Source organism: Diorhabda sublineata, chromosome 4 (assembly GCF_026230105.1).
Source record: "Diorhabda sublineata isolate icDioSubl1.1 chromosome 4, icDioSubl1.1, whole genome shotgun sequence".
NCBI classification, from domain to species: domain Eukaryota; kingdom Metazoa; phylum Arthropoda; class Insecta; order Coleoptera; family Chrysomelidae; genus Diorhabda; species Diorhabda sublineata.
Window position 1 is genome coordinate 19288644 of NC_079477.1, and position 23100 is coordinate 19311743.

Here is a 23100-nt window from a genome sequence, read left to right on the forward strand (position 1 = left end):
ATATAGCGATAATGTGTACCAGTATAAATAAACAAAGTCTGATTTCATTGGAAACTGAAAAAACTAAAGTGAATTGCAGTATAATTCCATTTATGGATATAGTTGATTTAACCGTTTCAACTAAAAGCGATTCTTTTAATGATGATGCAAAAATGTGATTAGGTAACCACGCACAAGTGGAATTTTCTAAAAAGTTTCGATATATCTGAAAATTCCCTCAACACACGGTTCGATATGTGGAATCATATGCCAGTTAATTGGATTTTATAGAAGATTACGTACTGTCTATTGTAAAATACTTCTAGGAATTAACAGAGTGCCTAATAAGCGATCTTCATGTTAATATCACCATGTTCCAGAATGGTATCAATTAGTATACAGTACAGTATCGTAGATTTATTTTCCTTTATCATTATTTCTGCCTCTATATTGCCATTCAGTCAATATAGTGCCTATATGTTCATACACTTTTACTTTTTTCATTTTCTTCGTGAGTAATAGCCATCATTTCTAGCTCATTGAATAATATACTATTACAGACATATCAAATTTATTCGTTTTGGAACGAAATGGAACTATAATCGATTATTATTATATTAATGAATCAAGATAATGATTTTATACATTAAAACTTTGTTATAAACTTTTTTACATGTGACATATTTTGATTCATATTATCACTGATATTGTCCATTGTATCTAATTGATATGGGGACTTAAGTGAGCCTATTGCCACTTAAGTTTTGAGATATGGCAACACTGATGTGAATATGTCAAGTCTGACATTGCCATCATAAAGAATAAAGATTAATACTTTAAATGGTGAACGTACTCAACTCGTGATATCAACGAGTGCTATTTGAGTTGTTGAAGATACTTGAAATATTCATCTTGGCATCATCTCGAGTCACCGAGTTTCGCTGGTTTTCCGAATCAAATTGCGCTCGCACTTCGCTACAGGATGAATTTCGTGATTTGACAATCTCTTAGCAAAAAGCTCGTGTCGATTGGTGCAAAAAAATGCTGTTTGGGACTTTCAAGATAAGCACAAAGTACATCGAAGCAAACCATCCCCTTCAACAGCATTTATTTGCCAGATGTGTTCGAAAAAATCAGGGAAATCAATCGCAGTCGACGAATTTTATTCAACTACGATAATGCGAGCTCTCATACATCAGTTCAAACAAAAACGGCTTTGAATCAAAACATGGAATTTATGGGTCATCCGTGTTTGGCCCCCGATTATTTTTTATTTCCGCACATCCAAAATAAATTGCGAGGTCAACGTTTTTCTACACCAGAATAAGTAGTTAACGCGTTCAAACCACATGTTTTGGTGGTATCTCAATCGGAATGGAAAAAATGCTTCCACAATTAGTTCAAATGCATGTATTGAACTTAATGGAGCATATTTTGAAAAACAATAAAGCCACATCTAATTATAAATATTTGTTTCTATTTGTCTATCTCAAAACTTAAGTAGCAACTATAGACAGACTTTATCCATTTTCCAAGGTTAAATGATCGAAACAAATAGCTCAGTTTCCTTTTAGTTAATTAGAAGATAAAAGTATTCGGTTGCAACTGATCATATGGTCATACGGTCTATAAGTCTATAATTCAATTTCGAGTAGCAGAATGGAATATTGTTCACTTACAAATTTATATTAATAGTCAAACAAACATTTTAATAGTCATTTCAAACTTTCTACTATAAGGAATTTTTTCAAGTAGTTTACACAGTTGTTAGTGAGGGTGTTGCAACGTTTGAAATGATTCTTATGGTCAAGCAATATTCTCCCTGGCGTGATGATTCATCTTTTATGTGCAAAAATATTAAGATAACATCAGTAGGTCTTTAAGAAGCTCAGGTTTTATTGATTCTAATTTACATACGAAAAATACGTTGGATTATTATACTTAAAACAAAGTAAAAACGCATTCTAAAATTGAAATTAATCTACTTCAAAGCAAAAGGTTGAGGCCTTTTCGGCGGAAGGAATGGTGTCAAAACTTTTCCCATTTAGCACATTTTTTATTTTTAAAAAGGCCTAGAAGTAGCATGGTGCTAAATCTGGTAAGTGAAGTGGATGTAAACTAACAAAAGGCTTTGGGCGGTTCAGAAAGTCAATCAAAACAATTTTTGGAAAGACGCGTTGTCATTATGGAGAAGAAAGCCATTGATTCATTTTTCAGGTACCTTTCGTGACACATCATTTCGCAAAAGTTCCAGAATTCCCTTGTTAAATTCGACTTTCACAATAGATGAAACCGATGAGCACGATCATGATGTTCGATTTTGATTACCCTTAATAGGAGGTAAGAGGTAATTGGTTCTCTATTGAGAACTGTAAACTTTTGTCTAAATGAAATCCTAATCTGCATGCAAATTGAAAGACCCCTGTCGAAATTATTTTCATCAATTTTTGAGGTCTAAGGACTTCTAGACCTTCCCTCGTCTTTAATTCACTTCTTTCCACTTGAAATCCCTAATACAACTTCTACGCAATATTTAAAGTTACATTATTACCATATAAAGATTTTAATATTTCTTGATTTTCCTCTAAACCTTTTCAACTTGAACAAAACATGCTTGGTTCAATATCGAAGCTTCACTATATTTTTTTATCACAACTCGTAAACCTATCATAATTTTGAAACATCCAGTTTAGCTCATGCAGTATTTATCTGAGTATGAGCAGCATCAAACCAAAATTTCTAAACTCAAATTAACTGTAGATGTAGAACCCGTTTTTAGTTTATTAAAATGGGTAAATTATATAGGTATATTTTGAATTTGCTCTGCCCGTAACCTCTTAATACCTCTACAAAAGTAATTTTCAATGAACTTTTCTTGTGTGGTTAGTATCAATAAGAGAACATTAAGAAATAATGATAAGACATTGTGTATTCTTATATGCAATTTACTAAGAAGATAACTTACCACTTTGAGTTTTGCTTGAATTTCCCGCAATTTCCGCCTAGCTAATACTTGTATGTGTGAACTAACTTGTTTTCTCGTCCTTGTTTTTCCTGTCCTTAATTTTATATATCTGGCTATTAGTTCGTTTCGACCTGAGGAAAGAAATATCGAATTGTTCATAATAATATCCACCGTATGTAAGTTTATATTATCTGTAAACATAAAAACTTCTGACACGATAATTTTCAAGCATTGTGGGTAGAGTATTTAGGTCATAATATATTTTATCAAAATATTTTGACAGATTTACCGCTACCGGAAATGATTGTCAGCTTTAGTATTTTAAATAGTATGTGCCCGCAAAGCAAAATATGATTAATTTTTCACAAACTAAACAAATTTAGAGATTTATTTCAGCATAAAGCAATTTCACGTCTGATTTGAGGTATACAGGGTAAATAATAAGAAAGTGTATTTTGCTGCTGTGTTGCAGAAAGTGAAATTAAATTATCATTTTAGGGGAGAGGGGGGAAGGAAAATATGTAAATTTGTATGTAAGATATGATTTATGGCTTCCCTGCAGATATCAAGACGTTCTTTCCATATCATCAAACAGACATTACGTGCTAGAAGTCTTAACCTCTGGGTGTTAAGATGGTTGAAAAAATGGCTTGCGTTTTTTGAGCATAAAGTATCACCCTCCATTTCCCACACCAACTGAAGAATTGCATCATGAGATTTTGAAATCAAACATTGAGAGGGCTTATGTCTGTAGCGTCCGCATATAATTCGATCGATTCTAGCAGTATTTTTCTCTTTTTCTAAGAATTGATAATTACTAAAATGATTTAAAATATTGCAAATTCATAAATAATTATTTCTTCAATATAATGTTCAATCAAGTTGCATAACTATGTATTTCTATTTATTATTCGCTGCATAACTCAAGTCCATAAACCAGGATTATTAATGGTGAGCATTTATTCTGAGAATAACTGTGGAAAATTTGATCTCAAAAGATAGTACATCATAGAAATCGTGTACATCATTCAGTTAATATCAGGTGCTACACAAGCAAAAAGTTCAACAAATCCATATCACTTTATACAGTATTATTAACACGCGTATGCCAGCTGACGAAAATTAACCTATGGTTTTAGTAGATTTTAATTAGTCTGCTTCGTTTTAGCTTGGAGGGGTTAAGTAACTTATTTTTCATAAGCCAAAATACGTGATCGTGATTGGCATCTGTTAAATAGATTAGGATCAAATTCTTCTAATACACAATAGAAAAATTGATATAAATGGTGATTTATTAGTAAGACGTATAAAAGTATATAAGGATGTGTCTAATATTCGTAATAATAAAAATTTTTGATTTAGACTTTAGACTCTTTTATTGAAAAAATTATGGGAATCAAAGTAATAAACAATCTACAAACTAATTTTCGGTTATGCATTTTAAACAGAACAAATTTTCTATAACTAAAAGTTGCAATACTTTCACAGTTTAGTTTGAAATGTTATATCCGATACAGAGAGAATAAAAATACTAATACATAATTTTGTAAGTTTTTTTTTTTAAATGAATAACCGTTTATTTCATGTGAGTATAGAAAAGTACTATCAACATACTTTTATCGAGCCTATACCTAAAATGATGAGTTATTTAGATATTTTGATTTTTCTGTGCAAAACAATGATTCTGTATCTATATCTTATCAGTTAATAATTAGTTGTGAGTTTGACAAATAAATCATATCCAACTCACAATTAATTTTTAAATGATTGATTGTTTTGAACAGAATAATCGAATATCTGAGGAACCAAGACTTTTAGGTATAGAAAAAAGAAGCAATATGTATATGAATATCAATAAAATAAATAATTTTCCAGAATTTTTAATACTATTCGAATACTTTGGAAGCAAAAGATCTTCATTCTTGAATTTCCTTTCATTGTACGTGTTACGATTTTTATGGAATATTAGTTATAATATTTTAAATACCCTATAGAACATATTAACAGCTCAAAATTACTGTAATGGGCAAGTTAAACTGATTCCAAATATGCAATAAAATATAGGGTGTTTCACTGGAGAAAATGTAACTTTGATAAGGTACAGTATTCTGGAACACCCTGTAAAATTGTAAATAATGTCAAAATGTGAAGACTAATGACTATAATCCTTCAAATTTTCAATTTGATATCTCAAAGGAGGTACTGAACTTTATGACACTAATCAATCACTATAGAATATTGAAAAAACCTTTCAAACCACACTGTATTGCAAGTTTTAGTTATAGAAATTGTTTAATATGCATAACCGAATATTAGTTTGTGGAGTGTTATTGCAGTCATCCGTCGTTATTAAAAATACCATAGTTAGAATTATTATTTTTTATTACTTTGATTTCCATAAATTTTTCAATTAAACAGTCTAAATTGAAAATTGACACATCCTCATATACTTTTATGCGTCACATACATAGACCTCTTGACGATTTTCTTAACCAGTTGTATGCCCTCGTCGCCCAAATCCTTTCGATGTATTATAATTATTATTCACTCAAGTTTATGCAATGGAAATAAAACAGGTTGTTTTGCCTCTCACGACAATATTATAAAATCAATAACTGTAAACTCCGGTCTGTCGGTCGGCGTAATGGCAGTCAGCGATAGCTTATATCGGCCGCCGTCGCCGATTTTGATCTTTAGGTTAAACTCCACTCTCTTCAACAGTTTGGTGATCACACGAACCGGTTGTTCTTACTGCTACCAAGTGTTACCAGGACCGGTTTAATTCTTCAATATCGAGGATCAAATAGTAATTTTATACGCGGAAGGATTGGAATATTTTTTTTACATTATTAGAATCAAACCAATACAGGCACCATAAATAATAATATATTCCTTCAAAAAATAACATTATGTATATTTGAGACGGATGGATGTTATTATATAAGATTTGACTAGTTTAGTATCTCTAATAACATTTATGACCTTAATATGAATGTAATAGGAACTAAATTTATAAACAATGAAAATAAACAGAATAAAATAAGTGAAATTGTAAGGAGTAGAAAGCTCCTCGCACGTTATGCATGTTGAGCTAATTTTTTTCATAGCTTCCTTTATTGTTAGAATCTAATCAACATAATATAATGTTCCTCTCATTGATCTAAACAGTTTTTAATTAAACCATCGTATGGATTCACCCCACGATTAGTGAATCTATACTATCTTTTTGTTGCAGTCTAGATGATTATTTATTGTTTAATGGTTCAGTGCAAAATCCGCCATCTCCTTGCAAACAATAAGATATTTTTTTCAGTATACTTAAATCCCACGGGTCGATATTTTGAGCAATTTATTACAGAACCATAAAAATCATTGACGTTGAGTAGTTATAGTTTTTATTGGATATAGTAAAGTCATAAATATCAGTATATTCATCAAAACACATCTTTTATGCTATAGGAGTATACAATTGTGTTTTACGTCAATTGAAATTCAAATGAAAGACGAGAAATAGTGAATAAATATAAATAAATTATAGTATATTATTCAACAAGCGTATAATGATGGCTATTACCCACGAGGATGAAATTGCAACACGAGCCGGAGGCGAGTGTTGTATCATCTGAGTGAGTAATAGCCATTATGCGCGTGTTGAAGTTTATTAAAATAATCCAAAATATATTTCAAATGAACATTATTTTTTATTAATGGTAACGTTATTAATACACAATAAATTTATGTTTATTTACTTACATAATAATTATTAATAGTTACATTATAATTGTTAAAATTCATGCCAGGGATAACTTTGTCAGTCATCTGAATCTGATTGAAAATCATGGGACTTGGACTGGCACTAGAGCTAGTATATGGTTTTTCATTGTAATTAGAGCCAGTATAATGTTTGTAAATTTCGTTTGAAACCTGATTTCCTCTTTTTATTTTATTAGTTATGTTGTCATCTATATAATCTTCGGCAAATGTCGTTGATTTCCATCCCCCTAACTGCTTTACTGCTGTAATGTTACCTCCTGCAATAACGCAAATGGTTGCAGATGATCTTCGGAACGAATGTCCTGTGTACAATTCGGGATTTTTTAATTTTAAAAACATGGCAATGTGCTTTCCTATAGAAGATAATTTGTTAATGCCTACTCTTTGATTAGTACATTTGCCATTTTGATAATTTAAAAATAATGATGGGGATTTAGCATGAGATGGGCGAAGATTTATATACTTTTTGCAAATATCGTAAAATTCACTTGATACAGTAAATGAACTAGGAATCTTTGTTTTTGTGAAAGGTATTTTCACTATAAGAGCTTTATTATAATCTTCTATATCTTCAGTTTTCATAGAATATAATTCATTAGATTTAATCCATTAGCCTCATGATTAAGGTTACCTAAAAATAATTTGATTAAAGAAAGTTCTAAGCTGAAAATTACATTATTGTAAGAATACCTTTGTCATTAGATAGGTATGATCTGGCGCTTCTTTAATAAATTTACTGACTTCTTCGGGCGTAAAAGTTTTAGATTTTTTCGGTTGTTGGCCCTCGGACTGACGTTTTAAAAATGCCTGTAACTTCATGTAAGTCTCTAGGTGGATACTATGGTAAATATTCAATGTACTCTTCAGCATAGAATAATATGCCCACAATGATGATGACTTGTATTTTTTAGCAAGTTTGACACAATATACTAGGATAACATTTTCAGAGAAAGACGATGTTTTTTGTGCCAGTTGCCAATCCATAATACTTTTGTACACCGTATCATATTTACCTTTTGACTTGTTAGCTAGGAGATTTTCTGTAGCGCTAGCCGCTAATTTTAAAATGTCTGGAGGTGTACAAGACATATCTTCTAAATCGGATTCACTATTAGATATTTCTCTAATGATACCAGAGATAAGAATGTTAACACCAGATAACTCACAAACCGACTGACAGTATATCTACAAATACAATGACAAGTAAAATTACAAATTGTCAAATTTGACGCAATGACTGAGTAATATTATTCCATCGAACTGTCATTATTACTCAATTCTATATGGTAATGCATGGCATTACTTGATAATAATCGCATATTTAACAGATATATTTATTAATAGTTGTGGATAAAACTAATTATGACATCAATCAATACTTTCTATAGCAGTAATTAGGACAACACTACATCTATTTCAATTGATATGTCTCATACAATCATGTGTTTGAGTTTGAGCCCGGTCTGGCTTGTCAGTCTGCTACGATAGCCGCTTTAGTAAGTGTGCAGTATCTGTCATGAAACAAGAATATCGAACAAAGGATGATGGTTAAGTTTTGATTCAAGTTGAAGAAAGGTGTGAGTGTTTAGAAGTAGTATGATCGAATTGAAAATAGAAATAGAGGATATAACGATGAAAAGCAACCAAAATGTCCTTGGACCTCCAAAACTTATGGAAATATGCAAAAATTTAATAAGGTTGTTCTTCCAATCGATTGACGATGGAGGTTTTAGTAAAACATTCAAAATATGGATTTTTGCAAAGTATTCTAACAGTACTATATGAATATTCAGTAATAAAAAATTCGTGTTTCAATTTGCATGAAAGAAGTTCCTCTTTTATAATAAAATTGTTACAAGAGATGAAAGTTTGGTTTATGGATATAAACCTGAGAAAAAAGTTTTCTTTGTAAAACCAGTAACTCTATAAAGACCTGTCAATCTAAGTTGAAAATCGAAGTGATGTGAAAAATGGACCGATAATTTTGTCCTGAATCGCGTTTTATTCGCGAGTTTTTGATAGTTAGAAGTCTTCTTGTCTGTCAATTTTCACACATGCTACTTCTAACTTTTGCGAAAATAAAAAATGTGCTAAAAATTAATATTTGCCCTGACATCGAGATATCTGGATAAAAATATCTTCAAATATAATGTGACTTCTTGTCTATAATTTAGAAAGTTATATTTCAAATTTAAAAAGCCAGATCCGGTCCTGTTAAGTTGCTTTCAGGAAGAATGAATTAAAGTCTACTCGATTTTTTTTATTTGTTATATCGTGTTATTCTACCTGCCGGCAGTACGCCTTATTCCAAACGATTATGTTTTTATTTGCTTTAGCAGAAGATGGTCGATGGTCTTTTGACTTATTTATTCTATCCAATCTACATTCTATTTTAGAATACGATTAGTAAATATATACATTACGGTTAAGATTTATCTATACAAAGAAATAAATAGAGTAAATTTATTCTGTTTTATTTGTATTGAATGTAATTAATGGTGAACATTTTAATATATTAAAGTTTTTTAACAGTCCAAAAATGGAACTGATGGGTCATACGGCGTACAGTTCTTGTTGGGCACCCAATAATCTTTTCTTATTCCCGCAGATTAGAAATAAATCAAGAGGTCAACTTTTTCCTACATGTTCAAATCATATGTTTAAAAGGTACCTCAATCGGAATGGAAAAAATGCTCGACAATTGGTTCAGAACCATGCAAAATATTCTATTGAGAAAAGGCTGCCTCTTGTAAACATATCCTTCGAGTACCTATAGTTTTTACATACGAAATATTCAATCCAGAAAAATAATTTTTCGTTAAGGAAGTAATGGAATGTAGCTGAATAAAGCGAATATGGCGGACAATATATCATAACTTGGTTCAGCTAATATCTCTGCAACCATAGCGGACGAATGGGTAGGCGCTAGTGATGAGTGAGACTGTAAAACCAAAACCAAAACTGGACCCTGCAAGACCAAGAGTAACCTTGTCTTGATCTTGTGTTTACTTATCACTAGTAAGTGCATGGTTATTATGGAATAAGCACATTTTTTTTCAAAAACTGCGACCGTTTTTTTTTCAATTTTCTTAAAATTTGTCATCAAATCAGCATAACAATCGAAAAATAATCGCTGTTACTAGATGGTCAATGAAGATTATGTCATTGTATGTCTAATTTAATTAGTTACTGTTTTGTTACTAAATTCTATTATTAGTTGCAATTTTTGTACTGTTGAACTACAAAAAAGCATTGGCTAATTGGCTTACTAAAGAGCTAATTAGTCACAGTCACCCCACTACAAAATGTTTTAAAGATCGGCATTGATGGTGGTGATTTGTTACTACCTACAGATTTAGGTTTTAGCTGAGTTTATTGGGGCGGTTGATTTGAAGGACAACACCAGTGTGCTATCGTCGAAAAAGCTATAGATCGGATTTGCAGTTTTGTCGAGTATATTGTTGATGTACACCAGTAAGAGTGTGGCAAGATTCTTCCCTGGGGAACACCAGCGTTGACCTTTAACCTTTCTGAAGAATGTTCATCGATAGCCTGGATGGATTAGTTTTTGAGGAAACTACTAACCCAGTCGATAAGTGAGAACGACAAACCGTACGATCTCAATTTATTTAAAAGTTTGGCATGTCAAACTCTGTCAAAAGCCTTCGATATAACCAGTGTGATTGCCCAAGATTTCCCATATTTCTCTATAGCTTCAGTCCATATGCTGGTGACATATGCTAGAAGAATCCCGATTGATCTATGTTTACGAAAGCCGTATTGATGGTCGCTGATGATGTTAGCAGACTTAAGATATCTCAAGATTGGCTGGTTAACGAGTTTCTCCATGACGGTAGTTGTTGGGAACCGTCTTTTTTGGTATGGGGCGAGATCGAGCAAGTTTCCAGTCTGCAGGAAAAAAAGGCCTCTTTTATACGATAGGGAAAAGAGGTTGCATAGCGAACTTGTTAGTTCAGCAGCGCAATTTCTTCAATACAATTGGTGGTTCTCCATTCTCCACGAATCGAGAGTTTACTTTTAAACATATATGCGACCCAACAAGTCCGTTTCATCTTTTGTGGTCACTGCTATTGACCCATCTTCTCTAGTCAAAGGTGGAATTTTGTACTATTGTACTACATAAAAACAGTCCTATCTAATCACTTAATTAAATTCCAATTGGCGTACTAAAAAAGAGTTAGTTAGTCACAATCTGTAGCAGTATAAGTATGATATATAATTTAGAAAATGATCGCTAGAGTCATAAGGCAAGAAACTCATTTAGTAACTTGTAGATCTACTGAAAAAAAATTGAAGACTTAAGTAAATGGACAATATCATGTAAGTATATGCAGATATAACAAATAGGGTGTTGAGAAGTTTTCGACATTATGTTAATAAAAATCATAATTCTCACAATATCTGGAGATCCAAGACCCAAGATCTAAAGAGCTTCATAAGAACAGTTCTCACTTTTCACTTTTCAACAAAGAAATCTTTTTCGCACATTTTCATCGCATTAACTAAGTCGCTCATATCGCTTGTTAACAGTCTTTCAAGTTCTTAATTATTATTACGGATATGTTTGAGGCGTAATAGATTATATAAAATATCAATCACATAATTTTTGGATCACACCTTTTATAAATAATATAATCAGAATTGTCATAAGTTTAATGAGAAAATTGGGATGCTCCTGAAAAGTTTTTTAATGTATATTACAACGATGTTAGATACGTTTGCTGTTCTTTATCCTGTAGCCTTGTATTCTGTTTTTATAAGTATGCAGTTATCGAAAATCCTATTGGCGTTGTTAAAAAATATCTGAAAAACTTGATTTGATTATACAAGAATGAGGAAATGTGACAGATGAGATTTAGGAAAACTTCATGACATATTAGAAATAACTGGAGTAAATAATTTTAGCATTTTAAAGCACAGAAATAGTAAAATTTTTCTCACCCACAGCCACTTTTCCAGTTGAAAAATTCCACTTAATTTGACAGTCTACTTTGAGTTCTATTCTAATCGAATTGATTGAGACAATAATGTTTTTCTGTTCTCTGTTAGTTTGCGCTTGCTGGTGACGTCCCGTACTGCTTCAAATTGATTATATCTACTATTAATGAATACATCTGTGAGTGTAAGAGATATAGTTACGGCACCTGGTGTAAAAAATTTATATTTCTAGAAGTTTAAAAACATTTCAAGATTTTCTAAAAGAAAAGTATAATTTAGGCGCGAATGTAAGACACTTTCAAGACCTCAAACTCAACAGTGCTGTAATGGCTTTTGGAAGTAGACCACAAGACAAAAAAGCCAAAGAAAAAACTATTTCTTACTCAGAAAATAACTTTTAGTTGTTCACGACTGGAAAATGGTAATCTTTAGTGTAAAACACATTTATTTGCATATCAATCAAATGTTGTTAAACGAAGTGAAGTTGGAACTACACTGTTAAGCACATCTAAGAAATGTTTCGTGTTTTTTTCACAACAAATGGGATGGAAATTCATTCCTATTAAAATCATTATGCATTGAAATATTACATCGTAAGATGGTTGCATTCGTGGAAACATTTTATGGTCTATTTGAACACGACTTATCCCTTTGTCACAATGCGACATTGGTCCAAACTTTTATTAGAGAAAATAAATTATAAATGCTTGATTGTCTTGGTAATCACCAGAAATAGATTGAATTGAGTACTTAAAGAATATTCTCCAGAAAAGCTAAGCTAAGAAGGAATGTTCTACAAAAGAAACAATCATAACAAGTGCAATAAAACTGTGGTTTCACAATACTGAAGTCCAGGCCATATATGCTAAACTAGTAAAGTCAATGCTGGAATGCGTTTTACAGGTCATTTTTGCAAATGGGAAAATATACTAATATATAGATTCTTAAAACTGATACTATTAAATAGTGAGTATAAACTGATATCTTAGAACAATTTTTTTTTATTTGTTCCAGATAATTATAATTACAAAGCAGGAAAGTAAGAAAAGGACGAATGATTTGATTAAATGTTCAGAAAAAGTTCAGTTTTATGATTTCTATCTCTATTTTTGATATTACACTTACTCTTATTGGCACAAAATTAAGAAAATTAAATGTAATTGAGCACCTTCCGACTCTGATTTTTCAGTTCCGAAATAAAATTATTTATCCACCATGGTAACTGCGAGAACGCTTCTAATTTTCTCTTTTCTCTCGCTTTTCCGTGACGAATTTCCGACGTAGTGCCGCCGTACGTGCGTGTTTATAAATCAATCAAATGAAGCATCCAAATTAAAATATTACCCTTACTCGAGGAGAGAGCCTGTTTAGAAATAATCCACTCCAATTATATGACTGCTGATGAAATATTTTGGAGGGGTTTGAGCGGTTAAACAGAGTTATGTAAAGTGAAAGCTTTTCCATTTATCATTGAAACGGAAAATGGAAGCTCATGTGTATTTCTATATTAAAAAAATTTATTCTAAGATCCAATTGTGTTTAAAACGATACTTATATTTTTTGATACATAAATTAGTAGACTCAAACTTGATTATAATCAATTCCATGAACAAGTGATCAATCAAAATTGTATTGACTCCAAAAAATTAATAATAATCATATTATTTTTCGATATTTATGAATGAAGAATTACGTACAAAGAAAATATCATGAAATAATATCCAAAAAACCGCGTTCCCATTAGGTTTCCTATAAATAATCTAAGATATCGATTCAAGGTATTACAAAGACTCTAAATCTCTATAAGTTTCGCGATAATATTATACAATATTCGAAAAGAACTACTGTACATAACAGGTTTCTAGACTAATTACATTCGTACGTTCATTGAAACAAATCATACTTGTATTAAATATACTATATCAGCGAAATATTGAGATCAAAAGAGGAACTTCACTTCTCATTCTATTATTTTATACGATGGCGGTTTGAAGATATATTACTTTATCAGAGTGGGACGAAACTTTCGATATGTTTATTATATTTTTAGTGTGATAGATAGATAGATAGCTAATGAATTACTCATGAAAAAGGTATCGGCAAGGTGGGTATCGTGATTGTTTAGGTTTATTAAAAATTAACTCGCTTTAAACAGAAGGGGAAACGATAACTGGCCACCATATTCACCTGATCTGACTTCCTTTAATTTCTTTTCTTTCTTTCTTTCTTTCTTCCTTTTCTCAAATTTTAAAAAATGGCTTGGTTGAAACCGATGTCGGTCAGATTAAGAGGGAAGAGGGAAGCAGGGATAAACGCTTTTGCGAAAATGTTAAAAGGAGATTATGATGATTAAAACTCATCTAAGTAAAATTCATTTCGTTAAGTCGCCCTTGTACATGTGGTAATTATAGACATAGTATAATTATATGAATACATATCTTCACACAGATATTATATGGATCATTTTCTCAGTTTTAATAATCAGAATGATCAATTTTGTTGTTTGGAAACCAACAAGTCACTTACGAACCCGACAACGAGGTAGAAAAAAATAACCACCCACCCAATATACCCGTGATTAAACATTTCATCATAAATGAAGTATAGCAAGCAATAAACTTTCTAAACACACAAGAATCCCCTGAAATAGATCAACTACTTCCAAAATTGGTAATACTTTTGACACTTATCTTCAATGCTATACTTCGTATAAACTACTGGTTACAACTGTTTAGCACTGCAGAAATAATTTTAATACGTAAACAAGGTTTAGATCCTTCGAAAATATAACCTCATATAGTCATAAGTCTATCACCACTTATCTTCAAAATACTTAAGAGATTTCTTCTACAAAGGATAAACGGTGATTCAACCATAGAAAACTGGCCACCACTTCATCAATTCAGTTTCCGTAATAAGCATTCTATGATGTCCACAGATTTATTCAAAATATAAATTTAGCATTAGAAGATGAAAAATACTGCACATGTGCGTTACTCGATGTGAACAAAGTGTTAGATGAGGTCTGACGCAAGGGCCTACACTACAAAATCAATAAATACTAAAAAACTATTGAAATCATTCTTAAAAGAAAGAGAGTTCCAACAATATTAAATGAAACTACTTCCAACAACTATCTAATAAAAGTAGGTGTCCCTCAAGGTAGTATTCTTGGATTGGAATTCTACTTATACAATAAACCTACTGTCACAGGTATATTTGCAGATAAATTTTCATACTAGCGATTCACGAAAATCCAGCTATATAAAGATGTTACAAGGACACTTAAACAATACCCGAACAAAGCTATATACGTGGAGAATGAAAATAAACAAATCAAAATCTGTCCAAGTGACCTATACGTTGAAAAACACAACTACCCACCGGTTTTCCTAAACAACATACCAATATCACAGAGTACATTTAGGATGAGCTATACTAGTTACTCGGTAGGAAACTACCACTGGAAAACAAACTTGGATGTATGGTGTTGGGCTATGGGGTTATGTCAACAAATCAAACATAGGCTATGACAAAGAAGTCAATTCAAGTTACATACTTCGGATAATCACTAATGCGCCTTGGTATGTTACAAATCAAACTCTATACTTAACCAAAGTATGAAACATCACAATAAACTTCAAACCACGTCAACTCATTATTTCATTTCCTCCTATAACTCCGAAACTCAAAAACCTGAAAAGGAATTAGCCAGCTGACCTAATAATTGGGTAAAAGACCTTTTCGCTGGGAAAGACCTTACCATGCGAGATGGGAACACGAAGCTACTTTCGAAACATCACATTAGCTTATACAATAATATTTTCTGGATAATATAATTTCATCTTCATCACGTAAATCTGATAGTGTAATTGTTAGATTTAGTGGTAGTAATAAGTATAAATAAATAATACCATAAATGGTTCAATAAATTCTAACTAAGTTGTTCCCATTGTGTATTGATCAGTTTTAACTTTAATTATCTATTCAAGAATCTAAGATATCCCGATATGTTTGTGATTCTTATATAAATCAAATTAATTCTTCTCATTTGGGCAAGTACAAAGCAATCTAGTATATTTTTCAGTGTACATAAGCTAAATGACCCCAACTTCTTTTATTAATTTTAGTATTGTTTTTAACATTTTCTCATACATTTGAAATGCTACCAATTTTAAAGCCTAACAGATTATAAAAGGTGTTTTCAAAATATACTACTGTATTTCCTAGAGAGTTGAAAAAATAACTATTCGTTTAGTAGCAAAAAAACATTAAATTTAATCTCTAATGGGTGATAATGAGACTTAATTTCCGCTGAAGCGTTTGCAACCTAATGGTCACTGAATTATTAGTTTGTAGTTACCGTTATATAATTTGCCGTTTTACACTGAAATCATTATTAAAAAAAATAACATTATTGTCAATAAAATTATGTATATGGATGTGAACAATGAATTTTTAAAATGATTGGCTAGTAGTAGATGTCTACAAACTTTCATAATTAAGTACGAGGGTTTTTAAAGTTTGTAACCTAACAAAGAAACAAGACATTTTTTTCCATAATCATTTTTATTTTTCAACAGAGACTATACACTTAGTCCAGCGATGCTCTAATCCTTTTAGCTCTTTCAAATAATCGTTGCCATCTTTCTTCTCAAAATAGTTGTTTAAGTATGCAATAACGTCCTCTTCTAATGAAAATCTGTCCTGCAAGTAAAACTTTAGGGCAAAAAAACGGAATGCAGGAAACGGAAGAATGCAGTGGGTGGTCAAAAAATTCGAGATGAAATTCGTGAATTTTAACCATGGCGATCAATAAAGTGTCAGAAGGTGCGTTGTCTTTGCTTTTTCTTCAAATGCTCTGTTTAGGCGATTCCTCCCTTTATCTTAGCAAGTAATTATGCGTAATACTCTTCTGTAATTATTTTACTTTTTCGAAGATAATCAATGAGCACAATTTCATGACTTTCCAAAAAACAGTTACCATTACTTTTCCAGCCTGAGAAATGTTCAGTCCAAAGCGCTTTTGGTTCAAAATAAGCAGACACAGCACCCAATGCAGATAGCTTACACATTCACATTTCTTCAGTCAGTATATGACAAATACATTCCTTTCAATATGCCGATAGCCTCTTTTATATGTCTAACCTTAAGCCAACGGTTTTGCGAAATTCTTTGTTAATATCTATGGTTGTTGTAGATTTTGGTCTTCCCGAATTCTCGTCGTGAAGCTGGTCCGGCCACGTTAAATTCTAACTGTCCAAAGTTTTATAGTCTAAGTCCTCTTTCTTTTGCGTAGGCATATTGTCTTTCAAAAACAAATATTTCATGACAACTGTATACACAATTTCTTACATTTTCAGTAAAATCTGCACAACGACTCACTTATAACATTATCAAACAGAAACAAAGTGAACAAAATAGTTGACTGTTTAGTAAGAATTTTTCAACGTGTATGCAAATATACTTCTCAACTAATATTGATAGGTGAGATTGGAAACATAATTCGAAAGCGAGTAATTGTTGACATACAGTCAAAAACCTTTACTCATGAAAAAATTCAATAATTTCTAAAAGATGCACCTGTCTGAAAGTTTTTGCTAGTAAAGTTTGTTTAAAAAGTCCTATCGAAGATTGAATTTTTGGTTTTAATTTCATGCTGCTTTTGCTATTGACATTCCGTTGTGATGATCTCAGAAATTTACCGAATCGGGAATTATATACAGGCCATTGTTTCCAAAGGTCATTTAGAGCCTAAATACAATAATGCAATAAATACAATAAAGCTTAGTCATGTCCCTATCAACTTTATCTTCGATTTGTGCTACTATTTCAATTATTGGAATTGTGTTCAAGCCAACTAGTAATTACTATCCAAAAACTGTGTAAATATAAATGTAAAGTACAATTTTAAGTTTAATATAAAAAAGAGTTAATTGTTAATGTAATACATATAAATCATTTTATTTCTAAGTCCCATTTTGAACACATAAAAACTACGCATTTGTAGAAAAAGTACAGTGTACACCATGTGAGAAAATTCATATTTCTACCTCACTACCGCGCTCAGGAGAAATATCTATTTCTCCTTACTTGTTGTATAATATAAAAAATTCGCAATATTTTTCAGTCACACGAGCATCGTAAACTTTTCTTTACAAAATAAAATGCAATCTTAAAATCTGCAAATGTTTCAATGCAATAGCAATTCCATCAAATAGAAATTTCTAAACAATTAATCTAAACGGCAATTCGTGATTATTATGGCAATCAAAATATTCGCACCTGTTTTATATTGAACATATTTTTGAGGAATTGCTCACCTAATATACATATTTCAAAAAAATATCATGACTCGCTTCTGATAAGATACTGACAAATCGTTAATAATTAACAAAGTTGGAATACCTCGATAGAAAAATACACAATTGAAATTTGAAAATCATAAAATTGAATGAACATGTTTCAATGCTAAAATAAACATCAAATTTTATTCAATAAATTATTAGACGGGGAGCTGTGCCACATAAAAAAACTTGCCATCGATACATGGCTGATTTCTACTTTGAAAAGAGTTTTAATTATGAACAAAGTTTTAATTCATTATTAAGAAATGCAGCAAATTGTTGGCAGAAAATCAGTTAATGGCTGGCAGATGGAGTGGAGTGGAGAGGCGATGTGGCCCCATTTTGGTGCTTAGCGGTGTATATATTTGCCTAATATAGGTGGTGGAAGCTTGTATAAGACAATTTGTTCAATTCTAAAATGGCATGTTCGACTGATGACAAAGCTAGTGACAATTCAGTCAGTGACTTTTTGAATACGTTTCTATAGAGCTGATCTCGATTGCCGGTTACGGTCCTATATGAAGAAACATTGAGTGGTGGTTTTTAAATTTTAAGCGTATGTTATTCCATTTAGAGGAAGATCCTCGTTCCGGCCAACCCTCAGAAGTCGTAAGTAAGAAAACATTAAACTTGCGAGAGAATACATAATTACAATAGGCGGTTAACAGAAGAATTCTTAAAGAAGTTTGGAAGAATTATATCAAAACATTTAACAACAAGCAAACTTTGTATCCTTTGAACTTGGAGGTTACATTGATATAATTTCAATTACTATAAAAGAAGGAATTGGATCATATTTTTTGGATGTACTAACTAAATCCCAAAGCAAAGTCGTGAATCGTGAAGGTTAAACAATTACGTTCAAAAGAAGCATGGCTCCTTTTTTCGAAAAAACAAGTTTAGAAGCCAATGATGAGGTAGATAAACAAAAAACAATTATGACTGGGGCTGGTATACTAAAGTTTGCTTTTCACACTTATTTAGAGCATTAAAATATCTGAGAGAAAGATCCCGTATACAGTTCTGATGTCTCCGTACATCCGTACAGCCATCGTATTGTTCTGACTTAGCACAATGTCAATTCGGTTTTTTCCGTTTGTAAAACCACAACTAAAAGGACATAAGTTTGCTTCTCTTTCTAATCCTTGACAATTAAGGCAGTTGAGTCTTTCAAAACTTTCTTTTGTCATCTCTACTCGGGAATTCGTTCTTTCATTTTCACTCACCCTGAAAATGACCCTTTAACAATAACATGAGAATAGCTACATTATTGTTTTTTGACTTAAGAGTTGGGTGCAATTTTTGGTGTTTTTAAGAATTTGAACTAGGACAAACATGAATTTCGCTAGTGATGAAATGATATATATTGGGATCTGGATATTGGGAGAATGCAATAAAAACGTCTTATTCTCAGCTCTATAGGACAACGTTCTCCTGAAAGGTGGCAACCTACAAAAGCAAGTTTGAAGAGATTGTTGGAGCGGTTCAATCGCACGGGTTCACTTAATTATGAAAAGCAGAAATGAAATTAATGTTTTATTGGCAGTAAATGAAAACCCACACACAAGTGTAAAGAGTATTTTCAGCGAACAAGAACTGAGCTACTACGGTGTGTGAAGAATCTTTGACAAAAAATTCACCCTTACCGCATTTACTTGCAACAGGAATTAATTGACGTTAATTTTGAAAAAAAGACTAAAATTTTTTACGTGGGCTTCACGAAAAGTTAATCAACGGATAGACTTTTTCGTTTTTTGTTCTATTTGGAGATGAAGTCACGTTTAATAGAAATAATTGTATTGACAGGCACAACTTTCACTATTATTCCTCAACTAAACCATATCACAAAGTCAAATTAGATGGTCGTTGAATATGTGGGGAGGTAAGACCGAATTTTTTTAAAGAACATTCAATGCCGAGATGTATTTAGATTTTATACTAAACTAATTACCTCTTTTATTGGAAGAAGTCCCATTTTGTGCACGTCAAATAATCTAGTTTTTGCACGATAGTGCGGCTGCTGACTCTAATCAATTAATTAATGATAAACTGAATTTACTATTTCCTGGAAGGTGGATCGGAAGGAATCGTTCAGTACTATAGCCAATAATGTCACCAGATTTCAAAAAAATGGTCTCATTTTTCTAGGGTCACATTGAGAATGAAATATCTGAAGTTTGGAATGTTTATATAAAAATGCTTCGTAATGTGAGTAACTCTTTTAATTATCGCTTTCAAGCTTGCATAGATGTTATTTCAAATACCTATTGTGACAATCAATACGTGTTCGTATACTGTAATAAATAGGATAGTTTTTTATTGTTTTGTTTCTGTAATTTATTTGTAATATACTCTTTTTCCTTTTTGATTGCAATTCAACCTCTACAGTACTGAACAGGAATGATAAAATGTCAGTTTTTGACAAATGAATAATAACCAACTCACATTTTATAGTTAAAATGATTAGATATAGGTACATAATGAATGTTTTGCACAGAAAAATCAAAATATCTCAAATATTAATAATTTTAGGTATGGTAATTCTTGATAAAAAAAGAGTATGTTGGTGGTATTTTTCAATACTCACAAAGAAAACAGGGTGATTTGAAAAAACCGAGAATATATTAGTATCTGTATTTGGTTCAATGAATATTAACGAAATAACAATTTTCCAGAATTTTTACTATTGGAGTGATTAACCGTAACAGATCTTCATTGTTGAATTTCTCTTACATATTACAGGATATTGAACTTACATTTTTATTGAAAATTGGTGATAAAATACCCCGTAGAATACATTGCAATCCTATATTATTATAATGTGGAAGTCAAATATATAATAAAATGTAGGGTGTTTTATCTAAAAAAAATGTAACTTTGATATGGTACAGCATTATGAAACGCGCTGTAAGATTGTAAATAATTTTGAAATGTGAAAACTAAGGATGGCTATAATCCCTCAAATTTTCAAATTGATATCGTAAAGGACAAACGAAGCACTTTATCACACTAATCAATCACCCTGTATATATCAGTCTTTATTTCAACAAATTTTTCCTAATTCCTTATTTGTGTAGATTTTATTCGCCTAAATCTAATTTCTTTTCCATAAAGTATTTTATCTTTTAGATATTCGTATGATTTGGATTTGAATTCAGAAAATGTTGATATGAAAATGCCACGCTGTCTCTACCTAAACATAACATTCCGTTCATTTTGTCGTTGTCCGTTTTTCGAAATGAATTATATTTTTGAAAATTTTAAATTGACACCGTAATAATGTATTGTATAGAAAATCCAAACACTATACAACTGACTCCTTGTTAAATAACACTGTATTCAATTTAAGTTCTAACAATAATTTTTATGTAAACATTACCTATACGAATACAGTTTTGCTAAATTTTCATTCACTGTTTCGTGCTCTTTACGCAAAAATTATATTCTATATAAATTGAAATACTTTGGTCCAATATTTATGTACATATATTGGATAAATCAGTTTCAATTTGTTTAATTTAAAACTACAGATCGACTTTATTCATATTTTCTATACTTCGCGTCGGTTAGTATTTCAGTAGCGATTTTTCACAGACAATAATACTAGGGTTGCTACTTAAGTTTTGACATAGATACATGAAAAGAAATATCTGTAATTGGATATGGCTTTATTGTTTTGCAAAATATTTCCCATTAAGATCAGTAAACTTTTGCATACGTTTGTCTCAGCATCTTTTCCATTCCGATTGAGATATTTTCAAAATATGTGATTTGAGTGCATCAACAGCTTTTTTAGATGTAGAAATATGTTGACCTCGCAGTTTATTTTAATATGAGAAAATAAAAAGACATAATTAGCCAAACAAGGACTGTACGGGGGATGATCCATTAATTCGATGCTTTGATTATCAAAATATTCGTGTGCTAACTAACAAATTTTGTTGGATTTGATTCGTCTTGAAAGACCTAACCAGTCGATTGTTGTTTAGTTTCGAGTTTGTAGTCATAGCTCCATAATTCGGTGCCGGCCACGATCTTATAGACGTCTTTTGAATCGCAGTGATCAAAAATTTTCGTCAGCCAAATGTATGCGAGTAGAAGTAATGACAAGACATGCCTCAATCTCACGGTAGACTTTTAATTCATCTGTAGCGAAGTGCGACCATGATTGAATTTGGAAAACCAGTGGAACACAGTGGTTCAAGATGGTGCCTCATCACCAAAAAGCGAAGAAAGTTGATCGGCACACTGCTGTTGGTTTAATCCACGTCGAAATTTCATAGGAAATCGTCGTACGAAAATGTTCGCGATTCAATTCTATTTTTTGACCAAAATGAATGTTTCAAGTATTTGTAAACCATTCAAATAGCAGTCGTATCACAACATGTTCAAAGTACGTTCACATTAAAAATCTCGAAACTTAAATAGCAGCCCTTTTGTAATATATAGGATCCGCAAAAATTACCGATGTATAACAGTCCATTTTTCAGAATGTGCTTCGAATATAGATTGTTAAATTACATACAACGAAAATGAAAAATAATAAAAAAACTAAGACAATAGTAATAGGGAACACTAATGAGTTGTCAACGTTGATTTTAATCGATACACTAGAGGTAAACAACTTCAAATAGTTAAGAATTTGGATTACCAAAAATTAAAGAAAAAGACACAAATTCTAGAATACTAAGTGCAGCTAATGTATAGCGCAATATCATAAATACATTTTCGGTAAAGCGAGAGATGTCCATAAAGGCAAAAATGGGTGTATATAAATGTGTGGTTACACCGAGCTTTACTTTTAGCTGTGAACACTGAATACAAACAGGGCACAAAATCAAAACATAAACAACGGAAATGGTGCAATGGCAAAAGCCACGCGGATAGCTTGCGCAAGCATAATTCTTCGGTCAATTCATGGCAAATGCACTCATTTAATATGCTGATAACCTCTTCTATCTCTTTAACCTCAATCCAACAGTCGTCAAGTACCATTTGGTGAACTTTTTCGATAATATTGCTAGTTGTCGCAGTTTTTAGCCATCCCGAACTCACGTCGTCAGAAAAGCTGATACG

General features: G+C 31.6%; 1 protein-coding gene across 7 annotated transcripts in view; it reads right to left on the reverse strand.

Annotated features, from left to right (window-relative positions):
* LOC130442537 (protein scalloped) overlaps nt 1-23100 on the reverse strand; it is a 199222-nt gene that overhangs the window by 16149 nt on the left and 159973 nt on the right. For all 7 annotated transcript variants that reach the window (XM_056776714.1, XM_056776711.1, XM_056776717.1 and 4 more), the window contains one exon: nt 2945-3075. In XM_056776714.1, the coding sequence (XP_056632692.1) occupies nt 2945-3075 (131 nt within the window). The remainder of the gene's footprint in view (nt 1-2944; nt 3076-23100) is intronic.